General features: G+C 33.0%; 2 protein-coding genes and 1 non-coding gene across 3 annotated transcripts in view; 1 reads left to right on the forward strand and 2 right to left on the reverse strand.

Annotated features, from left to right (window-relative positions):
* LOC115889260 overlaps positions 1-15,197 on the forward strand; it is a 69,296-nt gene extending 54,099 nt beyond the window's left edge. The window contains exons 4-7 of the mRNA XM_030909202.1: positions 2,115-2,256; positions 7,863-7,977; positions 12,409-12,531; positions 15,091-15,197. Coding sequence (XP_030765062.1) covers positions 2,115-2,256; positions 7,863-7,977; positions 12,409-12,531; positions 15,091-15,197 — 487 coding nt within the window. The remainder of the gene's footprint in view (positions 1-2,114; positions 2,257-7,862; positions 7,978-12,408; positions 12,532-15,090) is intronic.
* A 6,869-nt stretch (positions 15,198-22,066) lies between these two features.
* Positions 22,067-26,387, reverse strand: part of LOC115889262 — a 154,101-nt gene continuing 149,780 nt past the window's right edge. Inside the window, exons 15-17 of the mRNA XM_030909203.1 lie at positions 25,773-25,891; positions 24,417-24,562; positions 22,067-22,164 (exon numbers count right to left, since the gene is read on the reverse strand). Coding sequence (XP_030765063.1) covers positions 22,067-22,164; positions 24,417-24,562; positions 25,773-25,891 — 363 coding nt within the window. The remainder of the gene's footprint in view (positions 22,165-24,416; positions 24,563-25,772; positions 25,892-26,387) is intronic.
* On the reverse strand, positions 22,069-22,140 carry Trnaq-uug. Its single transcript has one exon. It is a non-coding gene; the product is annotated as a tRNA-Gln (tRNA).

Here is a 26,387-nt window from a genome sequence, read left to right on the forward strand (position 1 = left end):
GCATCAGGCTTTAATCTTTTAACAGCCAGTCCTGGCTGATTAATGTAGTCTGTTGGAAGAAAATATTCCCCACATAGCCGGCTAGTTTTAGATGGTGTCCACTTATCTCTACGAAGAGCCTGAATCCAAAGCTTGAATATTTCAGGTCGTTTAAAAGGAAAACTGCAAAAAATAATACTACGTTATAAATGCTCCAAAGACGTTATAAATGCTCCAAAAAGCTTATATGACGGTTAAAAATAAACAATAATACAAAATATTATATTCCTATATTTTTAACTTACGTATGAAACGGAATTTTTCGCCTATCCTGCTCATTATTGCAACCATAAGCAACACACGAAATCACCATTATTGTTTATTGTCTTTTGTCGTCTTGTCTGTGTAAAAACACCTTATCATCACCTACCATTCAAGTTTAAGTTTTTCACACACTTTTAAAATACTACACGCGACGGAACACACAAAAAACAGCCAATACGTAACACTTTCGTTAAAATGAATCTTGCTTCCACCAGAAATCGATAAAAAGCCGTTTTAAAACTAATAAAAAGGTAAATTATTATCCCAGATGTACACTGACCAAATGTATCACAATGGATAGGAGTGAGATAGGTTACCGTCTTAATAACTCTGTCTTTGTCATTGCCCCTGACACACAAAAACCGATTTTCGGCAACGCTCGGGTCCGTTCCAGTTACGTAGTATTCAGTTCATTGTTTCTAGCGAAACAGGAAGTGATCAAAAACATTTGAATACGTCAATCAATCCTAAATTATGTCGTATACTAACATACCAAATCTCGTTCTTTTATCTGAAAAAATAAAAAAGTTATAGGGGTATCCTCTTTTGAGATGCACCCTCTATGTTAAAAGCCCAATTACCGTCACTATCCTAATTATCGTCATATTTCGATATTTTTTAAAAAATAAAGAAACTCAAGGGAAAGTCCATAATAAATAATTTTAAATAGTTGTTTTATATATCTGGAAACGCTGGCAATACATCCTTTTATAAATGGCGCACTTCATTTGCGTGGAATAGTGACTGAGTGACTAGTAGTGAATTTTTGGAAGTTAGAGATTAACGAGAAATCACACATTTCTTATAAGCTAAGCACAGCAACAGTCTTCTTGATTTTCCTCCACAGTTATGCAATTTAGTATACTAAGGTCCAAATATAATTAATTACCAGTGTAAGAGATTTTCTATTATATGTATTTACACAGGGTGGCGCACCACATTCACCTCGGTTGATTAAACGAAAACGGAAAGATGTAGAAATACAATTTTTTATGGGTATATCTAGTGTGCAATGTGCATAATTTAAAAATATTTTCAAATGTACAGGGTATGTCTGACCTAAGATCCATACCAAAGTTATATTTTTTCTTGTGGAACACCCGGCATTTTATTTCATTTTTGGATTCTTGAGCATAAAATAAGGCATTTAGTATAAGAGTTTAATATGTTTAAATGCTTTAGTTTTTGAGATATTTAAATAGGCATGCTATAATAAAAAAAAAGTTTGTCAACACCCTGTACATTACTTTTCAGAGTTAATTTTTGTTCTGACTTTGAAGCCAGAGAAATAAACTTTAGTAAAAAATGTTATTGCTTCCTTAAACATATACAGGGATATCAAAAATTGCTGGTCTATTTTAAATTTATTTTATTAATAATAATTTATTTTACATAAAAATTTCGTTATTTCAAATATAACACTATGTATTTTTTAAAATAAGTCGAGGTACATTTAAATGTTCTTTCAAGTTATATTAGGGTTTCCTATACCTATCTGGCTCAGATTTTGAATAAAAAGTGATTTTTCAATAAAATGGCAATCAAGATGGCTGGTGTCGCCATGGCAAATTGCTAGTGATAGCTATTTTCAAAGTCGACATTTGTTTAAAAACTTTAAATTATGCACATTGCCTTTCTACATATACCCATAATATATTTTGTTTATACATCTTTCCGTTTTCGTATAATCAACCAAGGCGAATGAGGTGCGCCACCCTGTATAAAAATACGTTCTTTTATAATTCTTTTTTTAAAATTAACTAAAATTTATAACCTATATACTAAAATTAGTTTTTTTTTGTTATTTTCAGATGTGTTTACGTACCGCCAGCTACAGGACAGACATTTTTCTCTTTTAAAATAGCGTACTCGAGATGTGGTACCAAGCCAGATCTACATGGCCAATTCTATGAGAATACCGTGGTGGTACAGTACGACAAAGATCTTCTAGAGGTGAATAAATTATTTATTTTTGGTTATTATTTACATAATATATCACTTTACATATTATTACTTAAGCGGTCCATACATTATCAAACAAATTGCGCAACAAAGCGATGCGCAACGCTGCGTTGCACAACTGATTCAGCGGTCCATACACTATCAAACAAGTTGCGCAATAAAGCGATGCGCAACGTTCCGTTGCACAACTGCATCACCCATGCACTTGGTAAGATTTTGATCAAATTTTTTATTAAAAGTTGTGCATTGTTTGAGAAACAATCATGTTCTCAATTGCCATTGCGTCAATTATTATCGTCTACACCTTAGATGATGTCGATGATACCAAAAAACGAAAAAGAAAACAAAGAATTTGGATGAAAGAACTAAAATATTGCACAACGAAGCGCAACACACACATACACTACACAACGCGTTGCGCAAACAGTCCTGTTGCACAAAAGAATTCAAACATTCTTGAAACTCATCAAACAATTGCGCAACGCATCGAACACTACCATACATTGGCAACTCGTTGCGCAACAGCCTGCGTTGCGCAATTTGTTTGATAATGTATGGGCAGCTTTACATAATATTAGATTATCAATTCCAATCATTGATCCTAGCAGATAGTTCTTCACAGGAGTTAAACAGTTTTTGTATGCATATTTTATTTTTTTTTAAATTTTATGTATGCTCTTAATAATTGATTTCATTACTGCAATATAAAATTAGTATAATAAACCATAAAACATTAATAAATAATACTAATACAATCATTACTGACTTATATTTATTAACATAGGTACTACAAACTTAGCTGGTACCCTAACCATTAGTACTCAATACTCATTATTTCAAAACAAAATACCGTATGATCGAAAAAAAACGGCGTCAGCGATGGCTATGAAATAAAAATCGCTGTCATTTTATATGTAAATTTATATGGAACATGTCATCGATCGTCATTTCCCAGCCAACTGGACGCCGTTTTATTCGATCACACGGTACTTCGTGCTGCTTTGGCAGTTAGATAATTATTTACAAGTTACAATACAAGTTGCGATTCAAATATATTGCCTACGCTCTACGATTCATTTGAAGGAAATTTCAAAGGCGGGATTACACAGTCAACAACTTGGAGCAAGTACATCACAATACTTGGACTAGGTACACTTACTACATGGATGCTGCCATTATAACTGTACAGGGTGTCCGATTTTGGTTGAAATCATACAGTATCTCCGTTATTCGTGAAGATAGAAAGGTGCGGTTTGCACAAACCTGTGCCACTTTTTTGTCAAACAAAAGATGCCGTAAACAAAATTTTCATAGCTCTCTTCGTTTCTCAGCTACAGGGTCTTTTTGAAAATTTTGCAATTTGGGACAACCCCTGTATCTCTGTTATTGTTAAAGGTATCGAGAAGGTGAAAACTGTTTACTGTAGAACTTTTTACGTAGAATACAGTGGCGTAGTCTGTTATTCTACGAAAAGAATATTTTTAGAGATATGAATTAAAGTTATGTTTTCTTAAATAGAACACCCTGTATATGTACCCAGATCATAAATTATATGATCTGGCTTGCCATAAGCTTTTCAAAAATATATATCACTCTATATTTATTTTCAATATTTACTGCAATATTTAAAAAATATATTAAAAATCATATTTATTAGTAGGCCATGATTGATAATAAAAGAAACTAAAGAATTATTAAAAGTATACTGCTATCTGTCTCTTGTTTTATTTTGAGAGCCACTAATAAATTCTTTATATATTAGGGAAACTTAACTTTCTACAGCTATTTGTAAATCTTGGAAGCTATCCTATTGGAACTTTAAATATTCCTTTAGCTAGTTTACTTGAAATATACTTTCAGCCCCCAAGACGGAATTCCCACTCACAACTTAACTTACAACAAAAATATTAAAATTTTGTTAAATTATTATTTCTCAAATCAATGAATAATTCGAATCAATGGACCCATTGATGAGTCCTGGATTTGTCCTTTCTCGATTTCTGATTTTGGGGGATTTTTGAAATTTGAAATATATCGTGGCAACTAATACAATGTCGAACATCTGGAAAATGCTTTAATAATGCAAACTAATAACGTGTGTGAAGCTTTTAGATATTTGCAAACCCATCTCGTTATAATAAATTCCGTTAAAAAAAATATATATTCAGAGATTCAGTGGTGTTCAAAAATAAAATATATCAATTCCAAACAAAATTTTAATAAGTGTATGACTATTTTAGTAAGTACCATTTTGATTTTTTGTTATTTATCACGGCCTACTAATAAGAAAATTATATATTTTAAAAATTGCCGTAAATAGTGAAAATAAATATAAAGTGATATATATTTTTGAAAAGCTCATAGCAAGGCAGATCATACGATTTATAAATATACAGGGCGTTCCATTTGAAAAAACATAAGTTTAGTTCATATTTTCAAAAATATTTTTATCGTAGAAAAATAGACTACGTAAAAAGTAATAGACTACATAAAAAGTTCTACAATAAACAGTTTTCACCTTCTCGATACCTTTAACAATAACAGAGATACAGGGGGTGTCCCAAATTGCAAAATTTTCAAAAAGACCCTGTAGCTCAGAAACGAAGAGAGCTAAAAAAATTTTGTTGACAGCATCTTCCGTTTGACAAAAAAGTGGCACAGGTTTGTGCAAACCGCATCCTCCTATCTTTCCTAATAACGGAGATACTGTATGATTTCAACCAAAATGGGACACCCTGTACTTAAAATACTACTGTGCGCTTCTCACTTGTAGTGCTTGTATAGTATTGACTGTTTCATTCAAGTCGAGTTGGAAGGCTTTTTAACATCAAAAGTAAAGCCTGTTTGACGTCAAAGTGTACTTGGATCAAGTCAACCCCGTTCCTTACATATTAATATACTGGGGGCGTCTCAAAAGTGGCTCAACTTTTTTTTATCGTACAAAAAAAATCGAGATTTGGTATGTTAGTATATGACATACATTAGGATTGATTGGCGTATTTAATTGTTTTTAGTCACTTCGTGTTTCACCGGAGATGACTACAACTTTTGATTTTTATCTCAGAGAAGTTTCAGTACTTGGTATATATCTACTTTGTTCGATTGAAAATGACACTCTAAATAGAATGGCATATCATATGTCAACTTTTGAGACTTTCGCTTAAAAAAATTGTATTTTAAATTTCAATCTAGAGTGCCATGGCTATGTTAAAAACACTAATTTATAATCAAGGATCCTTGGAAAAATAGATTTGATCGTCTAATGTTTTTCGTGTCTTGTCCTGGCCGGTTAAAAGACGCCCAAATCGCCCATTTTTTTTTCAATTTCAATTATATCTCAATTTTTTCAAATGGAACAAGTGTGGTTTATTAGCAGATTTGGAATAAGCATTTTTTACGAATAATTTGGTACTACATACTTAGTGACGTTGGTAGCGAATATTTCCATTCGAATTTTGCAGGAAATTTCAGAAATTTCCGAAATATTCGGTCCCAAAATCGCGAATATTCGCAAAAATCCGAATTTTGCAAGACATTTCTTTTCAAAATTCGAGACATTGAGCAAAAATTTAACGAAAGTGTATCAAGTATGCCTATTCTTAAATCAGAAGAAAAAGAATGCTTCTCTGCCTTACAAAATAGAAAACGTATGGGTCTTAAAGCAATGCATTTTGCCGCGAATCTCTTGGACCTCTGTTTCCTGGGAGAGTACCTTAACAATGAAGAACACATAGCTGCTATGGAATGTATCAACAATATCACCAACAAACATCCTCAGTTTGTCAATAATAAAAAATCCATTTTTACAGATGTAACAAATTATTGCGCCAAATTGGGTTAACGGGCTCTCGACTACGTTTGGATGTCAGTTAAAAATGTAGACTGTCTAGGTTGGTGGCAAGCAATGTGTAAAAATACTCAGTTGAAATAATTAGCTGTTGCTCTGCTGTCTTTACCAACGTCATCTGCAGCCACTGAGAGAAGTTTCAGTACTTACAGTTTTATCCATACTAAAAAAGGGAATCGCTTAACAGCACAAAGAGCCGGTAAAATAATGTTCGTAGCTCGTAACAATAAATTATTACTACAAAAACAAAAAGTGGATATAGAGCATGATATTCAACAACATGAAACTCCTCCAGAACCACTAGAACCCGTAGAGGTAGAGGTCCATCCTTCAGAATCAGAACCAGATGATACATCAAATATATCTGATTTGGAAATAGAAACTGACGAAGACAGTACTACTACTACTATAATATTCTATGAAGATGGGACCAGCTCGGCGCCTGAAAGTATTCCGGAATAGAATAATTCAGTTATTTGTGTTTTACGTGTTTTAAATTTATATTTCGTGCTTTTTTGTTTTTTTTAAGTTCATAGTCATAGTTCATGGTTTATGTACAAAGTACAAATTTTACCAAATGATTTTTGTTATGTGTTATGTTTATGACTTTTATGAGTTATATATTGTTTATTAAAAATATAACTACAAATATTATGTTTATTGTTTTTTTTTTCTACTTACATGTTGGTATCAAATGTCTATCTAATTCATTCCTTTATTGTATCAACAAAAAAATATGTAAAATTATAAAATTTCCTAAAATTTCATAAATTTCCGAAAGTTTCGGAAATTTCCTGCAACAATCAAAAATTTCTGAAATATTAACATCACTACACACACTTGGTATATCGAGTCAAATTGTCGTTATGAACCGCATGTCACAATTTCAAATAAACCATATGCGAAAATGTCATAAGTTGACATATGATATATCATTCTATTCAGAGTGTCATTTTCTATCGAATAAAGTTAAAAAAATTTAAAAATCAAAAGTTGTAATTATCTCCGGTGAAACAGGAAGTGACCAAAAACAATTAAATACGTCAATCAATCCTAATTTATATCATATACTAACATACCAAAACTCGTTTTTTTATCTGAAAAAATAAAAAAGTTATAGGGGTGAGCCACTTTTGAGACGCACCTGGTATAGATGTGAGCGCGTCTCACTTGTATATGTTATCAACTGTTTTATCAAAGTCGCATTGGAAAGCTTCGTAGCATCCAAGTAAATTGGAAGCCAGCTTACTTAAGGTGGGATGACATGATCCAAGTACACCTGGATTATGTCAACCAGCCTTAAGCTATAAAATGATTCTCACAATTTCTTTCAATACTTTTTAAAATCTACGGTTGCTCAATTCACATCACTTTTCATTTCTACTTCGCAATGCCGAATAGAACTCTTCAGGATGCATTTAAACGAACTTTATTCTCAGCGATGATTCGAATCTTACTATTATTTTTTAATATTCATTCAAGTGAATGATTGGTCCAATCATTACCCATCTCTAGGTCAAACTTCCGATTGATTACTTTGTATAAAATAAATGTAAAAGTTAAGTTAATAACCAAAAAAAATCTTTTGACTGGTAAAATTTAGCAACAAGATATTGGACCACTCTGTATATTTTAAATTCTGCTTAGAATAATATTAATATTTTATAATACTAGTTTTTTTCTGTTCCGATATCTATCTACATCTTTATTATTTTTTTTATCAACTATTGTTTTTTACGTAATGTTTCAGGTGTGGGACGAGGCCAAAAGACTCCGCTGCGAGTGGTTCAACGATTATGAAAAAACCGCGTCCAAGCCACCCATGGTCATCGCTGACCTTGATGTCATTCAACTGGATTTCAGAGGTAATAATCTTTTGATCGATTCACATCATCGGATTACTTACAGCTCTTTATTAGAATGATTTATTTCGTCAATATTTAGAGCAATCAATCGGCTGTTTGTACAACGCACGTTTTATATTAGATCAATTTTGCTTGAAATAAGCCTGTGCATTTCGCCACTGAAAGGGAAATCTACAAAAGTAAAGAAGTTATTTTTTGTAAAATACTACTGTCTAGAATTCAAATGGAAACTCTGAAAGTGGTAAAGTGGTGGCTGTATTATTGCTGGCTGTATTTAGCTCGATAATTTGTGCTTGCAGTTTCTCAGGACTACAGGATAATCTTAGATGGTTAAGATATTCTCCATCTATTTTTAATTCTTTGTTGGTCCAGTCCAGTTGACGGAAGATTTCTTTTAGTATTGCTGTAAACAGGTTTGGGGATATCACGTCTCCTGTCGATGTCGTACTCATTTGCCAATGGGCTGTTTCACTATATTTTGGAATTAGCATAATGGAATAAAGCGATTAATTCTAGAATTTTCTGCTATCTCACTTTCGAAAAATTTGAAGTCGTTCTTATGAAAATAAATAAAAACAAAAAAGCTCAGAATAAAAATCCCCACTTTATTTTTAATACGTCACACCTGGCATGCTGAAAAGCGGCAACACGGCCGGGCCACCATGCTGACTGCTGACCCGCCACCACCTCCACACAAGGCAATTCAACCTTTTCCAATATGGCGGAGATAGAAGTGCTTTATTTGTCGCGTATTTTAAAACCTGTTTTATTTCCAAATAGACATTTTTCACACAAATGTCGGGTTAGATTGGTTAGATTACGTAGTATTTCACTAATTTTTTAATATACAGGGAGTCTAAAGCTCTCCATATAAGTATGGAATTTTTTGTATTATTACTTTTATGAAAACATCAGTTAGTTACTTTTTATAAAAAGCTCTGATTTCTCAGAAAATAAGTAGGTAGTGTACTAGTGTGTAAATATTCAAACTTGAGGTAGCATATATAGGGGTGTTCAAAATCATCGGAAAAAGAAATAACCAGAAATATATGACAGAAAATAGCAATATAAACTAAATATTCAATTGCAAACACTTACCTACCATAGTTTAGAATTTACTGCACGTTTGATAAATATATATACTATTATGGACAATATAGGAAGTTACTTGTCTTAGTAAAAGCCTTGGTAAATACTCTTGGTGTAAACTACACTGGCTTGGGTTAAAAAATATGGAATATTTTTCCTATGTTTTGCAGCATTACACAAATGGGAATAAATTTAAACTATAATAGGTGAGGATAACTAAAAAATATAATATGTTTCAAGATTTTATATAGAAAAAAAACTAAATACCTTTTTCGAGGGGTAAACCGCAGAGGGAAAAGTGTACACCGTAATTCCTTTTACTCAAATAATTCCTCAGAATTCCTCGTAATTCCTTCGGAATTCCTTGGAATTCCTGGTCTTCAAGGTCAAGGTCAATCATTCAAGGTCTTCCTTGGAATTCCTTTGGTACGAACTCGGTAACTCTGTCAGTGAACCAGCGTTTGCCACCTCGGTTTCGCAGTTCCGCTATGAATTTTCAGGTGATTTTTATAAATGTCTAATGTCTCTATAAGTACTAGATCTAACAATAAAAAGTACTATTACGAGATTTACGTTTTTTTTTAGTTAAATTTTAGGACCAATAGGGGATCATGAGGTGAAAATACTGGAAATATGTCGGCACTTACTTATTAAAATTAATTTTTCTCGGGATTTTTTGAAAATGATAGGTACCTAGTTATACTCGTATCTATATAGGAAAGGAAATCAATAAAACTTCAGTTGCACGTCATAATACGATCACCTGTAAATTCCATAAGATTACGCATGGTATCATTGATGAAGTGCACCTAAAGTTGTATTAATTTCCCTATAGTATATACCTAGGTATTATTCCGAGGAAATGAAAAAATCAACTTTACACTTTCTGAGTACTGAATAAAAAAATCTTATAAGGGTTTCTTTAAAATGGCGAAATGAGGGAACGTTATAAGTAGATCTCTCGGGGATGGTTCGGCCGTACTATTGGAAAATATTTTAGATATATAATCGAGGGTAATATATTAAATTAAAAGAATATCTGACCTGTAGATATTTGATATTGGGAAATTTTGGAAGCGAAAACGAAAAACGGATAGTAAAAAATCGCCTGCAAAATGTTTTTCTATAAATTTAGTACTACTTATTATAGTATTCATGGTTTACTAATGTTCGTTAATTTTTTATAAAGTTGCTTGTAATTCCTCTTAATTCCTGTGGAATTCCTCTAAATTTCTAAGGAATTCCTTGGAATTCTTACGGAAATAATTGGAATTCCTAGTAATTCCTGTAGAATTCCTTCATAGTGTACACCATAATTCCTCTGCGGTTTACCCCTCGACCTTTTTATAAAAAAAATATTGGATATTCTGAACAAGATGGATTTAATAATACATTCTGACGTATGTGAGGGTCTATTGTGACCTGAAAAAAGACTTACATCCAGGCCATTTATATTTTCAAATGTGAATGTTGTCAATATCTTGTGAGGTAAGTGTAAGCAGTAGCCATAACTACATCCTCACTAGGGTAACAGAGGCTTTGGCCTTTGGCCTTTGGCCTTTTGGAGGCATATTTAACGTACTTCTTACCCGAGAACTACTAGTAGGAGTGAAATCATCTCTTTTAATAGCTGTCAACCATTTTTTACGAAGCTCGTCATTTTTGGGGAATAAAAAAGCAGAAACCTTGGGACCCCCTCTATAATTCTCGTGACAATTTGGAACAGAGCATGTAAAAGGTATGCTACAATAAAATGCTGATGATTCAAATCCATATTTATTTAGAACAATTTATTAATGAACACAATTAAGTATGTAATTAATTAGTATTTGGGCGGAAATACTGGTGGTATATTTTATTAATGGTATACTCTTTTATAAAGATATAAATAGTTTTCTTTTTGCATACAAATGAGCTAGTAATATTATCGTTTTTCTAAAAACGATAATATTACTAGCCTGAACATTTTGTACATTTGTTGATTTAAAAACAATATAAAATGTCAATATTCCATGGGTATATTGATAAATAAGGTCTAAATTATGAGAAAATGCATTTTCTACGAAAACTTGAAGGGATAGGTAAAAAGTGATATAATACAATTTGATAGACAATTAAATTGTGCATCTGACTCTCATGAAATATACAGGGTGTTCCATTTAAATTAAACAAGTTATTGCCATTTAAAGCTAGTAATTATTTAAAATAAATTTTTAAACACTCTGTATAAGGTAGTATAATGTTTATTATTGCAACACAATAACTGATCAATAAATAAACTTCAGTAAATATTTAGTATTAAAAACTTTGATACCCTCGGAGAAATGCAGCCTTAAAATTTATACTGCAATTTCACAAAATTGAAAATATTTCAAAAACGGTAAGGTTTAAGTGTAATAAACCTTAATAAAATTTACCTTTATTTTCATAGTAGAAACTAAAAATGCAATAATATACAGGGTGTTCCATTTAAAAAAATACAACTTTGATATTTTTTATTTATTTGGGACACTATGTATCTTGTAAAAATATTTTTAAATTGTGGCTCTAATAGTCCTTCAGCGAACCCAAAACTTACAATTTGTAAAAATCTAATCGTTTAGCTGCAATACTCCTGTGTCGTATGTGGTGAACAACCCTGTATACAGGAATGGCCCATTAGTGCGAGGTAAGTCCAATATCGTCTTTGTTGTCGAAGATATGAAAAAAAGTTTTATACAGATGTTGCATAGTTTATAAAAAATATTTTAGTAGTATATAGACATATACTGACAATATTTTGTTGTATACAGGGTGTTACAAAAAAGTTATTAAGTTTTTTAATTGAACTCCCTCATTTTCTGTAGATAATTCTATTCAGCATAAAATTTTGCATGTAGTACACTATTTTTATTTGAAGCGCTATGCAATTTTGCCATTTTATTTCTTATTTTACTAAAACTTTGGTTGACAACACTATATCCAAAAAGTGATTGAAAACTGTAGTAATAGAATAAAAAAAGAACATTTTTTTGTATTCAAAGTGTTCTTAAAATTTTAGCGGTTTTGCAGATATTCGCTTGAGTATATTACATAAATATTGGGTTTTTAACGGTAAAATTCTAGACAAAAATCATATTAGTCACTTTAAATACAAAAAATGTTCACTTAATAACTCTAAATAATATACAGGGTGTGGCATTTAAAAAAAATGAGATATTGCATTTTGAATGTTGTGATATTGGCTACACCATATAAATTACGCTGTAGAAGATAATGTAAATTTTTCTTCGCGGGATTATTCTGTTCGATAACTGTGCGGGTTCTGTACGATAATATCTAATGTTTTTTTTTCTATTTCAGGTGATAATGTAGACTGCTGGATGGAGATCCAACATGGGAAAGGTCCATGGGCACCCCCTGTGAGTGGCATTGTACCATTAGGATCAACATTAACTTTAGTTGTCGCCATCAACGATTACAGAGGTAAAAGATTTCAAAACTATATATACACACCGGAAAAGTCTAGGGATATTACAATTTTATCCAGCCATCGTCAGTAATATAATATTTGCATTTCTAATATAATAAAATTAAAATAAACAAATAGTTTACAGGACGTATTGGAAATAAAAATGCGAAATTTACCGAATTTTTCAAATTTGCCTTGATTTTTATTGAACTCAAAAAAATACACACATTTTTTTTATTCTAAACTGTGAATTAAAGATAAAACCATTTTTACTTAATAAAGGGTATGGCCTCTTCTACTCTTCATTACAGCCCTACATCGTCTCTCCATGCTCCTGATCAGGTTGTCAATCTCTTCTTGAGGTACAGCCTGCCACACTGCATTCACGGCCCGAACCAGATCCCTACGAGTTTCACGAGGCATACCCATTCTCAAAATTCTTCTTTGGACCGCGTCCCATACGTGCTCGATGGGATTGAGGTCAGGAGATTGTGCCGGCCAGGAAAAGATGTTTAATTGATTAGCATTGATAAACTCACTTACCACTCTGGCTGTATGAGGCCGTGCATTGTCATGCATGAGAATGAAGTTTCTCCCAAAATCATTGGCATATAGTAACACGACAGGCTCAAGAATTAAATCACGATATGTGATTCCTGTTAGAAACCTCTCAAGAAAAACGAGATCGGTTTTTCGGCCTAACTGGACTCCTCCCCAGACCATAACTGTTCCACTTTGATAAGGGTGCACTTCCTGAACATGATCCAACCGAATAAAATTTCCCGGTTCTCTCCATACCCTAAGCCTTAAGCATCCGTGAAGAGAACATTGGCCCATTGTTCATTCGACCACTGAACATAATCTTGAGCCCACAAATATCGTACCTCTCGATTTCCTCTCGTTAAGGGTTGAGCTCTCCAGGGGCGTCTGCTTTTTAAGTTGCCCTCTCTTAATCTATTGCGAACAGTGTCAGGACTAATATGTGTTTCTGGAGAATTAAAATAAGCTCTCCTGCTGTAAGAGTCGGTCGGCGTCGAGCATTTAATTGTAAAAATGATCTTGCTGGGGGTAGTAATGCGACGTCGCCCTGTGTGCCTTTGCTGCAACATCACCACTTTCACGGTAGCGTGCACTTATCGTGATATTATTACACTTTGCGTTGTATTTAATGCTCTAGCTACGTCGATTTGGCGCATTCCAGCTTCAGTATACCCATGGCCCTTAGCATTTCGTCTCTGTTAAGATGTCTACGCTCCATAATGTCGTTTAATACTAAACAGAGTTATTTGAATGAATTCTGGCCAGTTATCATAAAACATAGCCAGTACAGGTTAAATTCGAACAATTGATGCTAGGTGCTTTTTATACATTTGACAAAAAATGCACAAACACTTCTGCAAATATCCCAAATTTGATATCGTTATGGGCGATTTCGTGGCACAAAACCTGTCTGAGATGTAGCTGGCGTTACCATCAGCCTGTCCGAGATTTAGTTTAGCTGGTCGAGATCTGCGCCGCTGTGCGCTGATCGTCGTTTACAGCGCAGCGGATAAAGAATACTGTACCGTAGTTCTGCTTTTAGTCGACAGAGTGAGTGGTTGCCGGAGACAGTGTTGCCAGAACTACAGATCAATCCGTAGATTTACGGATTTTGGTTACAGTACGTTAATAATACTGATTTAACATAATATTATATGATTAAATAAAGAACGGCGTCAGAGTTTGCTTGGAAATGAAGATCACTGTTATTTTATATGCAAACATATAGTATTATGGTAAATGTCATATCCAAGTCAACGAAACGACTTTTTTTGATCATACGAATTATTCAGTACCTGTAAAAGAATTTTTATTTTTGTTGTTTATTCTATGTTTGACACGAATAAATTTTCAATAGATAAATGCGGATTTTTCATCCAGAAATATTTTCGTCAAATGTATTACAGATATTACATATAATATGGCAACACTGTCAACACACACAGGGATCAATTACTTCTGTTCGCGACAGACGGAACTACGGCTCTAAGAGCGCGCCGCCGCCGGCTGGAGCGAAGTTACGTCGCCGCCGAGGTCCAGCGTCAATAATTAGTTACAGCAGTTACCAGTTACTTCTGTTCGCGATAGGCGGAACTACGGCTCTAGGAGCGCCAAGGCTGGAGCGAACACGCGCGACGCCAACGCTACGTACATACCAGTGCCAGTTACTACTGTTGGCGACCAACAAAATCGCGACGGCTGGAGCTAAACACGTCGCTATGCAGTTACTACGGTTTAAACTAACTTCAAGAGCGATTATAAATAATTTTTTTGCAAATTATAAATAATTTATAATATTGTCGTCATTATGATCGTCGTTCTTCAGTAACAGGTTCATGATTCGTTGTGGAGCGCGACACGACGTTACAAAAAAATACAGCTCCAAAATCGCGTTACTCAAATACCGACATATCACTAGTCTAAGTTAAGACGGAAAACCGTCTAGAGAGCTGAAGGGATAATCAAGTTTTAGAATAAAACTGCCATTTTAAATAAATTTACAAAAAAAATTAATAGAAATAGATATATTACAGCTTTTTTCGATGTATTTATGTTATCCGATAGTAAAGCAGCAATAAAAGCGATCAACTGCCTAGAGGAGCTAAATAGATTAAGCAAAGATAATAAAATCCTCTCCTAGTGCTATCCTACTTTAGGTGCCAGTCCATCAAGGAATAGAAGGCAATGAAAAAGCAAACAGTCTAGCTAGAAAAGGACCGAATAAACCTCCACTAAATGGACCAGAACCGTTCTGCTTCCCAAATGGAAATCAAATTAAAGCGGAACTCAAGATTCTGGAAGACTCCATCCGTAACCTGGAATGGGAATCCTCCATCGATCTAAGACACTCGGAAACATTTCTCAGAACTTACAACCGAGAACAATCAACGTGAATTATCGAACAAAACATGCGATAAAAATCAGCTTTATGTTGAGAGAAAGCTTTCTAAATTAAAATCATCTTAAAAAACGACCACCTAGTAAATATAAACACTAAACACCCAGTAAGACATAAAATCCGCAAATTTTTAATTAAAAAACGCAAATTCTTGTTTTTGTAAGTAAAAAAGGCTCATTAAAAGTGCTTAAATTATATATTCTACTGTCTTCTAGCCGCAGACGTGTTGTTGTCGGTACCAGTCTGAAGAATCGATATTCTAAAGTACCACACTAAATAATGTTGTTATGGTAATGTGGCCGGCGTATTAGATTTTACAACTATTTAAGTATAACGGCATCTTCGGCTTGTACGACTAACGATATACATATACACACAGACGCTACATAATAAATAACCTATTAACGCACACAGTGGCCTGAAAAATAGCGCTGATTTCGTTGCCGAATTTCAGTATTTATTTTTATATGGTTAGTGTAGATATGGTTTTTATTGTAATGTCTCTTCTTTAAATTTACTTTTTACTAAGTTAATAAATAAATAATAATTAAAAAATTTAAAATCAGCTATTAAATTGAAGGATTTGAAGGATATATATATTTTTATGAATGCTTTTTAAAAACTTATAGAAAAATAGAGTTAATATAAAACCGTATACTATTCTAGCTTTATAATTTTATACGGTTTTTTTTTATTTTAGTAAAAAAGGATAATTCTCTACATCTATATCTCTGACCACTACTAACTGCTACCACAGATTATACAGATTATAATCTTTGTTTTTCTTTATTGTTTTTCGTGGTTCCAATTTTCGGTATAGGGCACTAGTTAGGTGACTAGTTTGCGCACATAGCACGCCCACTTATGGCCTCTAAAATTGTGCACAGCGCCTGACCGGCGCAGTTATTAGAGAGATATCGGAAAACCGAATAGCGTCATCCAGTATTTACGCGTACCTTATCATGGTTACGATATGCGCGAGTCAATTTTTAACGCAACACCCGCTAATAACGTTACCGCCTGACGTAATTTGCGGATCAATTACACCAAGCGCTCTTTCTAAATAACCTCTGATAACGTTTAAAAATTGCTTAAATGGGCATGTGCGAGTATTTGACAACCGGAGCCGGCCGGCGAGATCTTTTATTTTAGGTTATGTTTGAATTGTTTTGAATTATTGCTTTAGTTTTATTAGGTAATTTGATATTTAAGTAGCTGGGATTAGTTTTAATTAAATAAATATGGCCCAAAATATGGATTCCACCTCTTCCAATACTAAAGAACCTATAAAGAGTCTTAGGTTTACAGCAGATGACGACTTAGCCCTTCTAAGAGAATTTGTTGCTTTTGCCCTAAACCCACTGGCAGACGTTGAACAATAAAACACTGGAAATAAGAACTTTAGCCCTTTAGTTTTAAAATACCTAGTAAACAAAACAATTTCAAAGTTTTAAATTCAAAGTTAGGTTAAGTTTAAATAGCGGACGCGACGCGATCAGAATTCTTTTCGATCCGATAACTATAAATGAAGAGAGTTAATACCACCTCACATAAAGGAAATAACACCTGGCCTTATTAACGTCCATGCACGCTATTCGGTTTAGCGATATCTCTCTATTACGCTGTTTATTGTTATTTTACGCCAGTTTATTTTGGCGCACAGGAAATTTGACTCGTTTGCACATCGTCATAAAAAACAATTTTCGTACCACGAATTAGGGACAAGATTTTTATCTGTATACTTATAGGATACCTAATCTGTGCTGCTACTAACCAACAATTTGTGTTGTGTAGCCTGTGGTCTGTTTTTATTTAAATGTTTTATTCATTATTCATGTTGGGGATTTATTAATATGTATTTCTTTTGCATAATCAAAATTGTCACTTTAAATGTTACATAACCAAATTGTCACTCTAAATCGCTGTCTTTTTTATACAGATGTCATTTGTCTTCTCATTATTCACTTCATTATTCTCAGAATGTTGTTAACAAAAGTTTCATATTAAAATAAAGTTTTAATTAATCACAGTTGTTTATCTCCATCATTTACCGGATTAATAATACTCCAATGAAAATGCGAGTTACTAACTCTAAATCTAATTCTGAGCCGGAAAATGAGCTAGATGCTTTATCTTAAGGCTGACTCTCCTCTCTCCTACATGCTGGTATTGCGAAGTGGCAGACTCGGCTAACCAACATTCTTTGAGCGCCACGCGATAAGATATGCGGGAAAACTCAATAGCAGTATGTGGTACGAAGATCGCTAGTTTACTCGGAAACCTTCTGATATTATCGAGCGAAAATATCGAAGCGATTTGCGGGATGTTAAGGAACATTATGAAGAAACAGGAGAAGGACGAAAAAGACAAGATTTGGGTACAGACAAGATCAACATAGAAGAATGATGAGTTTCTCGATGAAATGCCTTCGGCAGGCGGTACCATGGGCGGTACCGAGGTTGGCGAGCTTAGAGCACAGATGGGTTTTTAGTGGGTAGGCCCTCTCGCATGAGGGAGATCCGAGATCACCACACTGCGGCCCTTAAGGCGTTTCCCATATATAAGAAAAAAATCTAAAACGCTTTACCTAGACCGTTATTCAGAAGCTACAAACCCATCGATGAAAATATGCATGAAAATTTAATTCCTAGCACACAACCAGACCATTGGTACACATCAAGGTTGGTACAGTATCAAGTTTATTATAGTGATTTTCTTAGCCGCGTATGGCACAGATTGTTACCCAGTGTTGCCACAAGCTTATTTTTCATAAGGGTAGATTATCACGAGACAGCGGGGTTAAATTGTTTTACAAAGGGGTAGATCTACCTCGATTGGGTAGAGCTACCTCGACTGTGGCAATACTGCCGCTATCACTTCTCAGCACACTTTATTCACGGCATCGCCCCGGCGCGGCGCGGCGCCGAATATCTTCATGGTTGGCAAAAATGAATTTAAAAATCGCGCCCTCGATTACGCAACTAAAAGTTTAATTGATATGAAATATACCTTTATAATTTTATGTTTTTTTTTACTTTTTATATGTAGTGGAACACTGCCACCCAAAATACACACTTTTATGCAAATGCCTAATAATGTTAACGCCTAAATTTAGACCTTAGAATTAAAAAGCTATAGGATGGGGCAACTGGGTCACTCTGCCAAACTGTAGCTATGTCCATGGGTATAACTACGAAGATATAATATATTAATTAAAGCATTTGTGGAACACCCTGTACATTCTCAGACGTCCTACGTAACTAAAAACAAACGAATTGTAAAATATGTGCCGGTCGTGCGCCCCAGTGAAAATTCCCATAGACGTGCGTTTCGGTATTTATTTGCTGGGCGGATCGTTTCTTGCATATTAATGGACGACGATTTAACTCCGTTAGAAGGCTTTTAAATAAACAACAAACCTGATAATAATACCAACATTTTTACCACAATCTTTTCATTTTTTTGTCAATTTCACCAATGTCACCACAAAATATTTTTATCGAACTTTTTTATTTCTTAGTTTTTTTGCACTTTCTATGTTTGTTATCATTTTTTGTTTCTCTGTTTTCTATCTTCTTATTTCTCTTTTTTTCTAAACTTTTGTGTCTCTGTTTCCACCCTCCGAGAGCAGACGATGTACTAAGAAAAATAAGCCTGCATTATTAAAATATCACTTATTTCTCCTGTATTATAAATAAGTATTTTTTCACTTCTTGTTTCTATTCTTCTTCTTCTTCTTCTTTTAGAAGGCGTATCGCCTGTTTAGTTCCGGTTTCCTCCTCGTCTAAGCAACTCTTGCGAGGTTGACTGCCAACTGTCTTGCCAACGTTTAGGTGGTCGTCCAGTAGGTCTTCTGCCATGGGGTACGTTGTTGCGAATTATTATGGCTATTCTGTCGGGGCCCATTAATAAATAAAAGATATTTGGTAATTATAACTCGTGTACCTTATAGTATTTTTCGTGTCAAAATTTCACCCTTTTAATTGGCCGCACCCGCTTTAAGCCCCGGGATCGCGCTGACAGACATGACTATTTCATAATGGCAATACAAAAGGATACTTCATAAAAAAAATTGGCCATGGAACGATGATAAGGTTTGTTATGTAGACAGCTCTTAGACTATAAGTGGTATTACACAATTTAAGCAAAGATCTATTCTAAATTATAGATATCTATTTGATAGTGAATGATGGATACTATATAGTAGGCGACAGATTTTATCGACGAAAATTGCAAAAGTTTGGAACGACGATGTCGGCAATTTCCATAATATCGTTTGCCGATTAGCAGATTCGTGATTATTTAGTAAGTAGAGTAATATTTTTTAATAATTTTGAACATTATGTTAATGTAATTTTTTAACGAATAATAACAACTTTTAATAAACTATGTTATAGTCCAACGAGAAAGTACTTGACAGTGACAGGTTGTTGTCTGTTATTTTTTCCGTCTGTCATTTTATTCAAAGATATATAGAATTTTCTTCCTTCTTTTGGATGTCGTGTGCCTCAATCTACCCATTCTTTGTACAGACTTTATACAGGGCGTTTCAAAAAAATACATGTGCAATCTCTCGTAGGGAGATTCCTCACGTAAAAATAAAATTTATTTTTCTTTTCAACATGGGTTCGATTCTGGTAGCTACAGGAGGTTAAAGTCTTAATTTTTTTCCATTTATCATAATTTTCTTCCAAGTGCTTTTAGCGATTCGAGTGAAATTAGGAAGGTAAAATTACTATGAGTGCTACATATTTTAATGCTAAAAATATGTCGACAGATTCACCAGAGACGTGCATATGGGTTATCAATGGAATATTTTTTTCTAAAAAAACATGTGCGCCGCTGACTTTTTTCCTCTTATTAGTAAAAGTTTGTAGGCCATTTAATGCCGATTAAAAGTTGTATCTTGTTATTTTGTCCATTCTAATCTCTTCGAAGAGATAAGCGCAATTTTATTAATGACAATTAATAAAATTGAAATTAAAATAAAATTATATTAAATAAATAAATTATTACTAAATTCTATTTAAATTCATAACACTGATATACAGCAAATTCCCCAAAGAATTAATGGTATTTAAGATCATTACACAAAATGCCTATTTTGTAAAAGTTTTAACATCCTCTAACTTTAAAACTATGCATTTTCGCACCCATGTTTATAGAAACCTTTTTTACATTTTGTGATGGGGAATCAAGGAGTACTTATTTAGCATTTTGGCAAGTTAATGACATTACTTTATTTTAAATGTTGCTATTAGAATTTAATTAAGGCAAATTAATAATTAATTCGCGTTTTTTGCGTTTCGACAAAATATACCGAAATCTACAAAATATCAAGAGACAACTTTTAATCCATAATTCTGTGCCATAATTCTGTGGGTATCTCAAAGGTAGCAGACCTTCCTTGATAGTATCCATCATATCCATCAAAATTCTTAATCAGCATTTAACGGTCTGCACAACTTTGCAAACAAGAGAAAATAAGTCAGTGGCGCACATTTTTTTTAAATATTCCACTGACAACCCATATGCACATCCCTGGTCAATATGGCAATATTTTTTTAGCATTAAAACATGTGGCACTTATAGTAACTTTTACCCTCAAAATTTAATTCTCAACGCTAAAAGTACTTGGAAGAAAATTAAAATATATCGAAAAATGATAAAGAATTTAACCCCCTGTAGGTACGAAACATGGTAGTATCGGACTTATGTTAATATGAAAAAATGAGAGGAATCCCCCAATGAGAGATGGCACATGCTTTTTGAAACACCATGTATACTATTATACCATACGATCGAATAATAACGGGGTCAAAGACGGCTGGGGAATGATAATCGATGATAATTTTGGCGAGGTCAGGCCCTAGACGTTAATTACTTGGCCCGTACTTTTCCTTATTTTTTAATGACCAGTTGGCTTTAAGAAGGTTTTTATATTGAGTAAAAATATTTTTTTTAAACGGTGAAGCTTACAATTCGACAAAAATTTGAAAATAGATTTGTGCGTCTGGAGACTTTCTATTCTATTTTAATCTTTCTACAATTACACACCGTTATTTTCGATCCCACGGTATTATATTATTGTTATTCGTTACTAAAATTGATAATTTTAAATGCATTGATCTTTCTTCAAGACAATAAATTGTTATTGTTACATTCACCCCAAACAAATTTAATCAAAAAAAGAACATTACAACTCAAACAAAAAAATATTTTTTCTTCTACCGTATCGCATCATACGAGAACTTCGATATTCTTATTGATGTTTTATTTAAATTTTTCTTTTATCTATAGCTGGCTGTCGAGCATTTCTCTTCCTTGTATTTTCACACTGTATAAATTTGATGTAGACTTTGCATTTTTAAAGAGATCGTTTTTCGTATTTTCTTTTTTTCTCCCCTTATTTCCATCGGTAATTTATTCTGCTTGCAAAACTCAAGAAAAAATGATATTCCAGAATACTATATAAAATAAAGCCGTATAAAAAGTTCTGATATTGATATAATGTACCATTTTTATTTAATAGCCGTTTAAGAAAATTATGTTAACTTTATAAAAATGATTCAATTTATTGAGGAGTCAAATAAAAAAAAAATAAAAAAAAATTAGGTTCCACCGAGATTTGAACTCGGATCGCTGGATTCAAAGTCCAGAGTGCTAACCATTACACCATGGAACCGTGAACTTTCGATTTTATAAAGCACTATAAAAACAGAAGCATAAATTTGACCGAATATTGGACATTTTCCAAGTGTTTTGATTACAGAATTATTGATATGATGAACTAAAGAATGAATTATGCTATTTTGTACGAAAGCAGATATGATATAACATTCGTATTAATAATAGGTACACTACATATAATTATTTCTATAGTAAATTTATTCTACTGTAAAGAAACCTCATCTTCATGAACAGCATATTGAGGTCACTAATGACTGGCGATGATAGATATTTATAAAAACACTAGCCACTATAGCTGACATTGCAAACGTTGTTTTGTCACATAGGTACATATTTTTTATGGGACAAGTCATTTTTATTCACGGGGTTGAAGCTTATTGAATTACTATTATCGCTATTAAAAAATAGGGGTTGATAGTAGAAGGGTGAAAAGTTTGGGTTGTATGTATTTTTTAATGCCGCATCATAAAAAAATAAAAATAAAAAATTTTGTCCAAGAAGTAAAAAGAAAATTTGGAGTGGACCACTCTTATTTTGGATGAACTGACATGAGAATTTTATATATAAATAGATTATAGTTTAAAAAAATCAATAAAAAACATTTATATGCATATGTTAATTCATTGTTGGCCATTTATTAATATACCTACCTATACCAAAGATTAGATAAGACAAGAGACGACAGTTCGCGCGGTACCTTTCATGTTTGAGTGGTGGGGAGAGTGACCTCGTCTCGCTTATCCCTTTAAATTTTCGTAATTTTTTTAAATTTTAAATATTATATAAAATAAATTATAATTAGAAACATATTTGTCGGGGAATAAAGATAATAAAAGCAATATTTTGTATGTCGTTGGTAAACAAGATAAAGTGACCAAGTCGATTTGTAAGAAATGTTTTATTTACGTGTATTTTTTTTACATATGGACTTGAACAAGTGTAATATCACAATGTGGAGTTTATGTACAAAAAAATAGAGTTGCTCAATTTTTATTTAATAAATCCTCGCAATTACAAGCTTCTAACCATGTCTTCGATCTATGGATTACATTTAGTTTAATAACATAATTATATAGTATATTTCTATAAAAATACTTTTCAGGATCCTTTGGAAAAGAGTGAAATATTATGTTTGTCGAAGAACAAGACCTATTTTTGCAGTCTTTATAAGCACACACAATGCCACCATCTCGTCTTTTCCTGCTACTCGTGTCCTGTTCAGTATTCATATTTAACAATAATTACAAATTAGAACGCAATAAAAACAATACTAAAATTAAATCTTAAAAACTCACAAAACGATAATATATCGAAAAACTCTGAAAACACACTTTAAAAAGGCAAAAATGCAAGAAAACAACTAATCAGATTTGTTTATGTTTAAGCCTGATTAGCACAGCTGATTGGCGTCCAAAAATCAGAAGTGTCTAGTCCTAGCAGTCAACTATTAAGCTTGACCAATCAGGTTGGTTAGCGTGGTTATTTGGAGTGTGTTAATTCATTTGTGTTTGTCAAAAACTCTAACGTGATTGGTCGGGCTTAACAGTTGCCTGCTAGGGCTAGACACAAGTCAAAAATCATAGGTTAGATTAGATAAAATACGCCGTTGTCAGATTTTGAGATTTTATCTGTTTGAAATCGATCAACTTAGTCATTCTGTTTCTTTGATATTATCAGTACATTGCGAAAAAAGAATCTAAACCAACCCAAAATAAAAATTTACATTTCCGTATTAACATACGTTACTTATATCTTTCTTATATTATTAATTTATTTTCTCTCGCGAAATTCGACTTCTTTGTTCACTGTCGTCTCTTGTCTTATCTACTCTTTGCCTATACCGTGGTGGTTAGGTTAGGGTCGACGTGACGGTGCCTGTGGCGGGACATAAAAGTTAAAAAAGTTTCATCAAAGTTGACATATGATATGTAATTTTATTCAGAGTGTCATCTGTGGTGTCATTTTCTATCGAATAAAGTAAAAAAATACCGAGGGTTTCCTTCAAAAATCAAAAGTTCTAGTCATTTCCGGTAAGACAGGGACTGACCAAAAACAATTGAATAGGTCAATTAATCCTAATTTATGTCATATGCTAACATACCAAATCTCGTTTTTTTATCTAAAAAAATAAAAATATTATAGGGATAAACCACTTTTCAGACGCACCCTGTATGTAATTCTGATACAATATCCATCGAATTCCTACTATTCCATTCGAATTTATTTTATCAATTTTGGCTATTTGGAAATTAAAAATAGAGATTTATTTACCTTTTATATGCCAACCTTCCGAGAATACCTCCACCATTTTATCCCTTGAAATTGTTGGTTCTGGACATATGAGAGCTGTATATAAAGCTGTATGAATAACTATTCGGTTGGCAGTTTTACACGATTGGCCAGTGCTTGATATAGATCTAAATAAAAAAGAAATATTTAAGATTTAAATTAAACGCTAAAAAAATCTATTTTTTAATTCTAAATTTTCAAAATATTTTTGCGAAAGAAACTCATAATCGTGTTTCTGGTGTCGAATATACCTACTGCCCCTAAAAATATTTGCACTTATTTAAAACTTACCCTGTACATACTTAGGACAGCGAATGAGAGGACGCCCTCAAATGAGATGGTACGATGATTTCAAAAGAGTGGCAGGACTACATTGGACACGCACAGCACAGAACAGAGATCGGTGGCGAGAATTGGGAGAGGCCTATGTCCAAAGTTGGACGACAAACGGCTAATGATGATGATGATGATGATGATAGTAGGTTTAGCTTTAAACTAAGCTCGACTTATCATATATTTTATATCACAAAAATATTTTAAAAATGTTTAATTCTACAATCCACAAATTTTGAAAAAGATTGAAGATCTCATTGAAGATTCCATTTAAATGGAGCTTGTTTCGGAGCGATGCATCACCCTTTTTTATTTGGTCTCTCTATTATTCGGCTTTGGTATTAATCTTATTATATTGTCGGTAAGATAATAACAATTTTTATTTAAACAATACCAAGCGCCAATTTGAAGTTTTGAGATATCGGAGATTAAGATGATAATGCTTTAGTAAAATATGTGTGGACCGATCTTCAAATTTTTGGATTGGGTGTTGACAGACAGGTCATCTTTTACCCCAATCCACTATTATTGGCTATTGGTAGTACCGTTTGAATAAATAACCAATAATAAGTTGTAGGTTTTTGGATGGAACCAAACGCTAAAAAGCATCTGGTTCTATTTAAAAGAATGTATATTCAGAAAATGGTTCTCTTTATTTAATCTTTTGCATTTTAAAATTATTGGTTTGCTCCAGTACTATGCTTGTAATATTCGCTTGGATCTTAAGAAACGAAAAACCATCAAACAACTATGATTGAACACACCATATTAACAACACATCTATAAAATTGATAAAATGTAAAAGGATCCAAGTGACGATTTGAATGATGTAAACGGAAATATTCCTCCGGTTCCCATTATAGAAATTTGAAATTTGCAGTTTTCTGACATGTCATATGGTTCATTGGCTATGGTTCAATTTGGCACTTGGTTCCTTTTAAACAAGCATAGTCCAAATATGCAGCTTCAAAAGATTTATAAATAAACTTTTCTCATAAGTCTTACCTTAGCGTATTGTTGTTGCTCCATCTACTTGAATGCTCCAAAATAACACCTCCAATTTTTACATAGAGAAACTTTTCTGGTCCTGGCAGTAAAACACGTGGATTGGTCTCACAATTAACCTGAAAAGGTAATTTATTTTACAGAACTACAAACTTTATTATTACAAAAAAAGTAACTATCTGAGAGAAATTTCTTGAACTGACATAGTCTCTGAACCTTTACGCCTCGGTCAGATGTATATACAGGGTGGTACACCACATACGACACGGAGTATTGTAGCTAAACGATTAGATTTTTGCAAATTGTAAGTTTTGAGTTCGTTGAAGGACCCTTAGAGCTGCAACCAAACCAAACCAAAAACGATAATATTACTAGCCTATTTGTATACAAAAACAAAACTATTTAAATCTCTATAAAAGAGTATACCATTAATTAAATATACCACCATTATATATTTCCGCCCAAATATTAATTAATTACTAATACTACTATACTTAATTGTGTTAGTTAATAAATTATTCTAAGTAAGTGTGGATTTGAATCAGAAATCAATATAATAATAAATTATGAAAATGAGCTGTTTTAAATAAGCATTCGTCAAAAAGTGAAATAAAG

The sequence above is a fragment of the Sitophilus oryzae genome, unplaced genomic scaffold, assembly GCF_002938485.1.
Source record: "Sitophilus oryzae breed Bouriz unplaced genomic scaffold, Soryzae_2.0 scaffold_813_pilon_pilon, whole genome shotgun sequence".
Lineage (NCBI taxonomy): Eukaryota > Metazoa > Arthropoda > Insecta > Coleoptera > Curculionidae > Sitophilus > Sitophilus oryzae.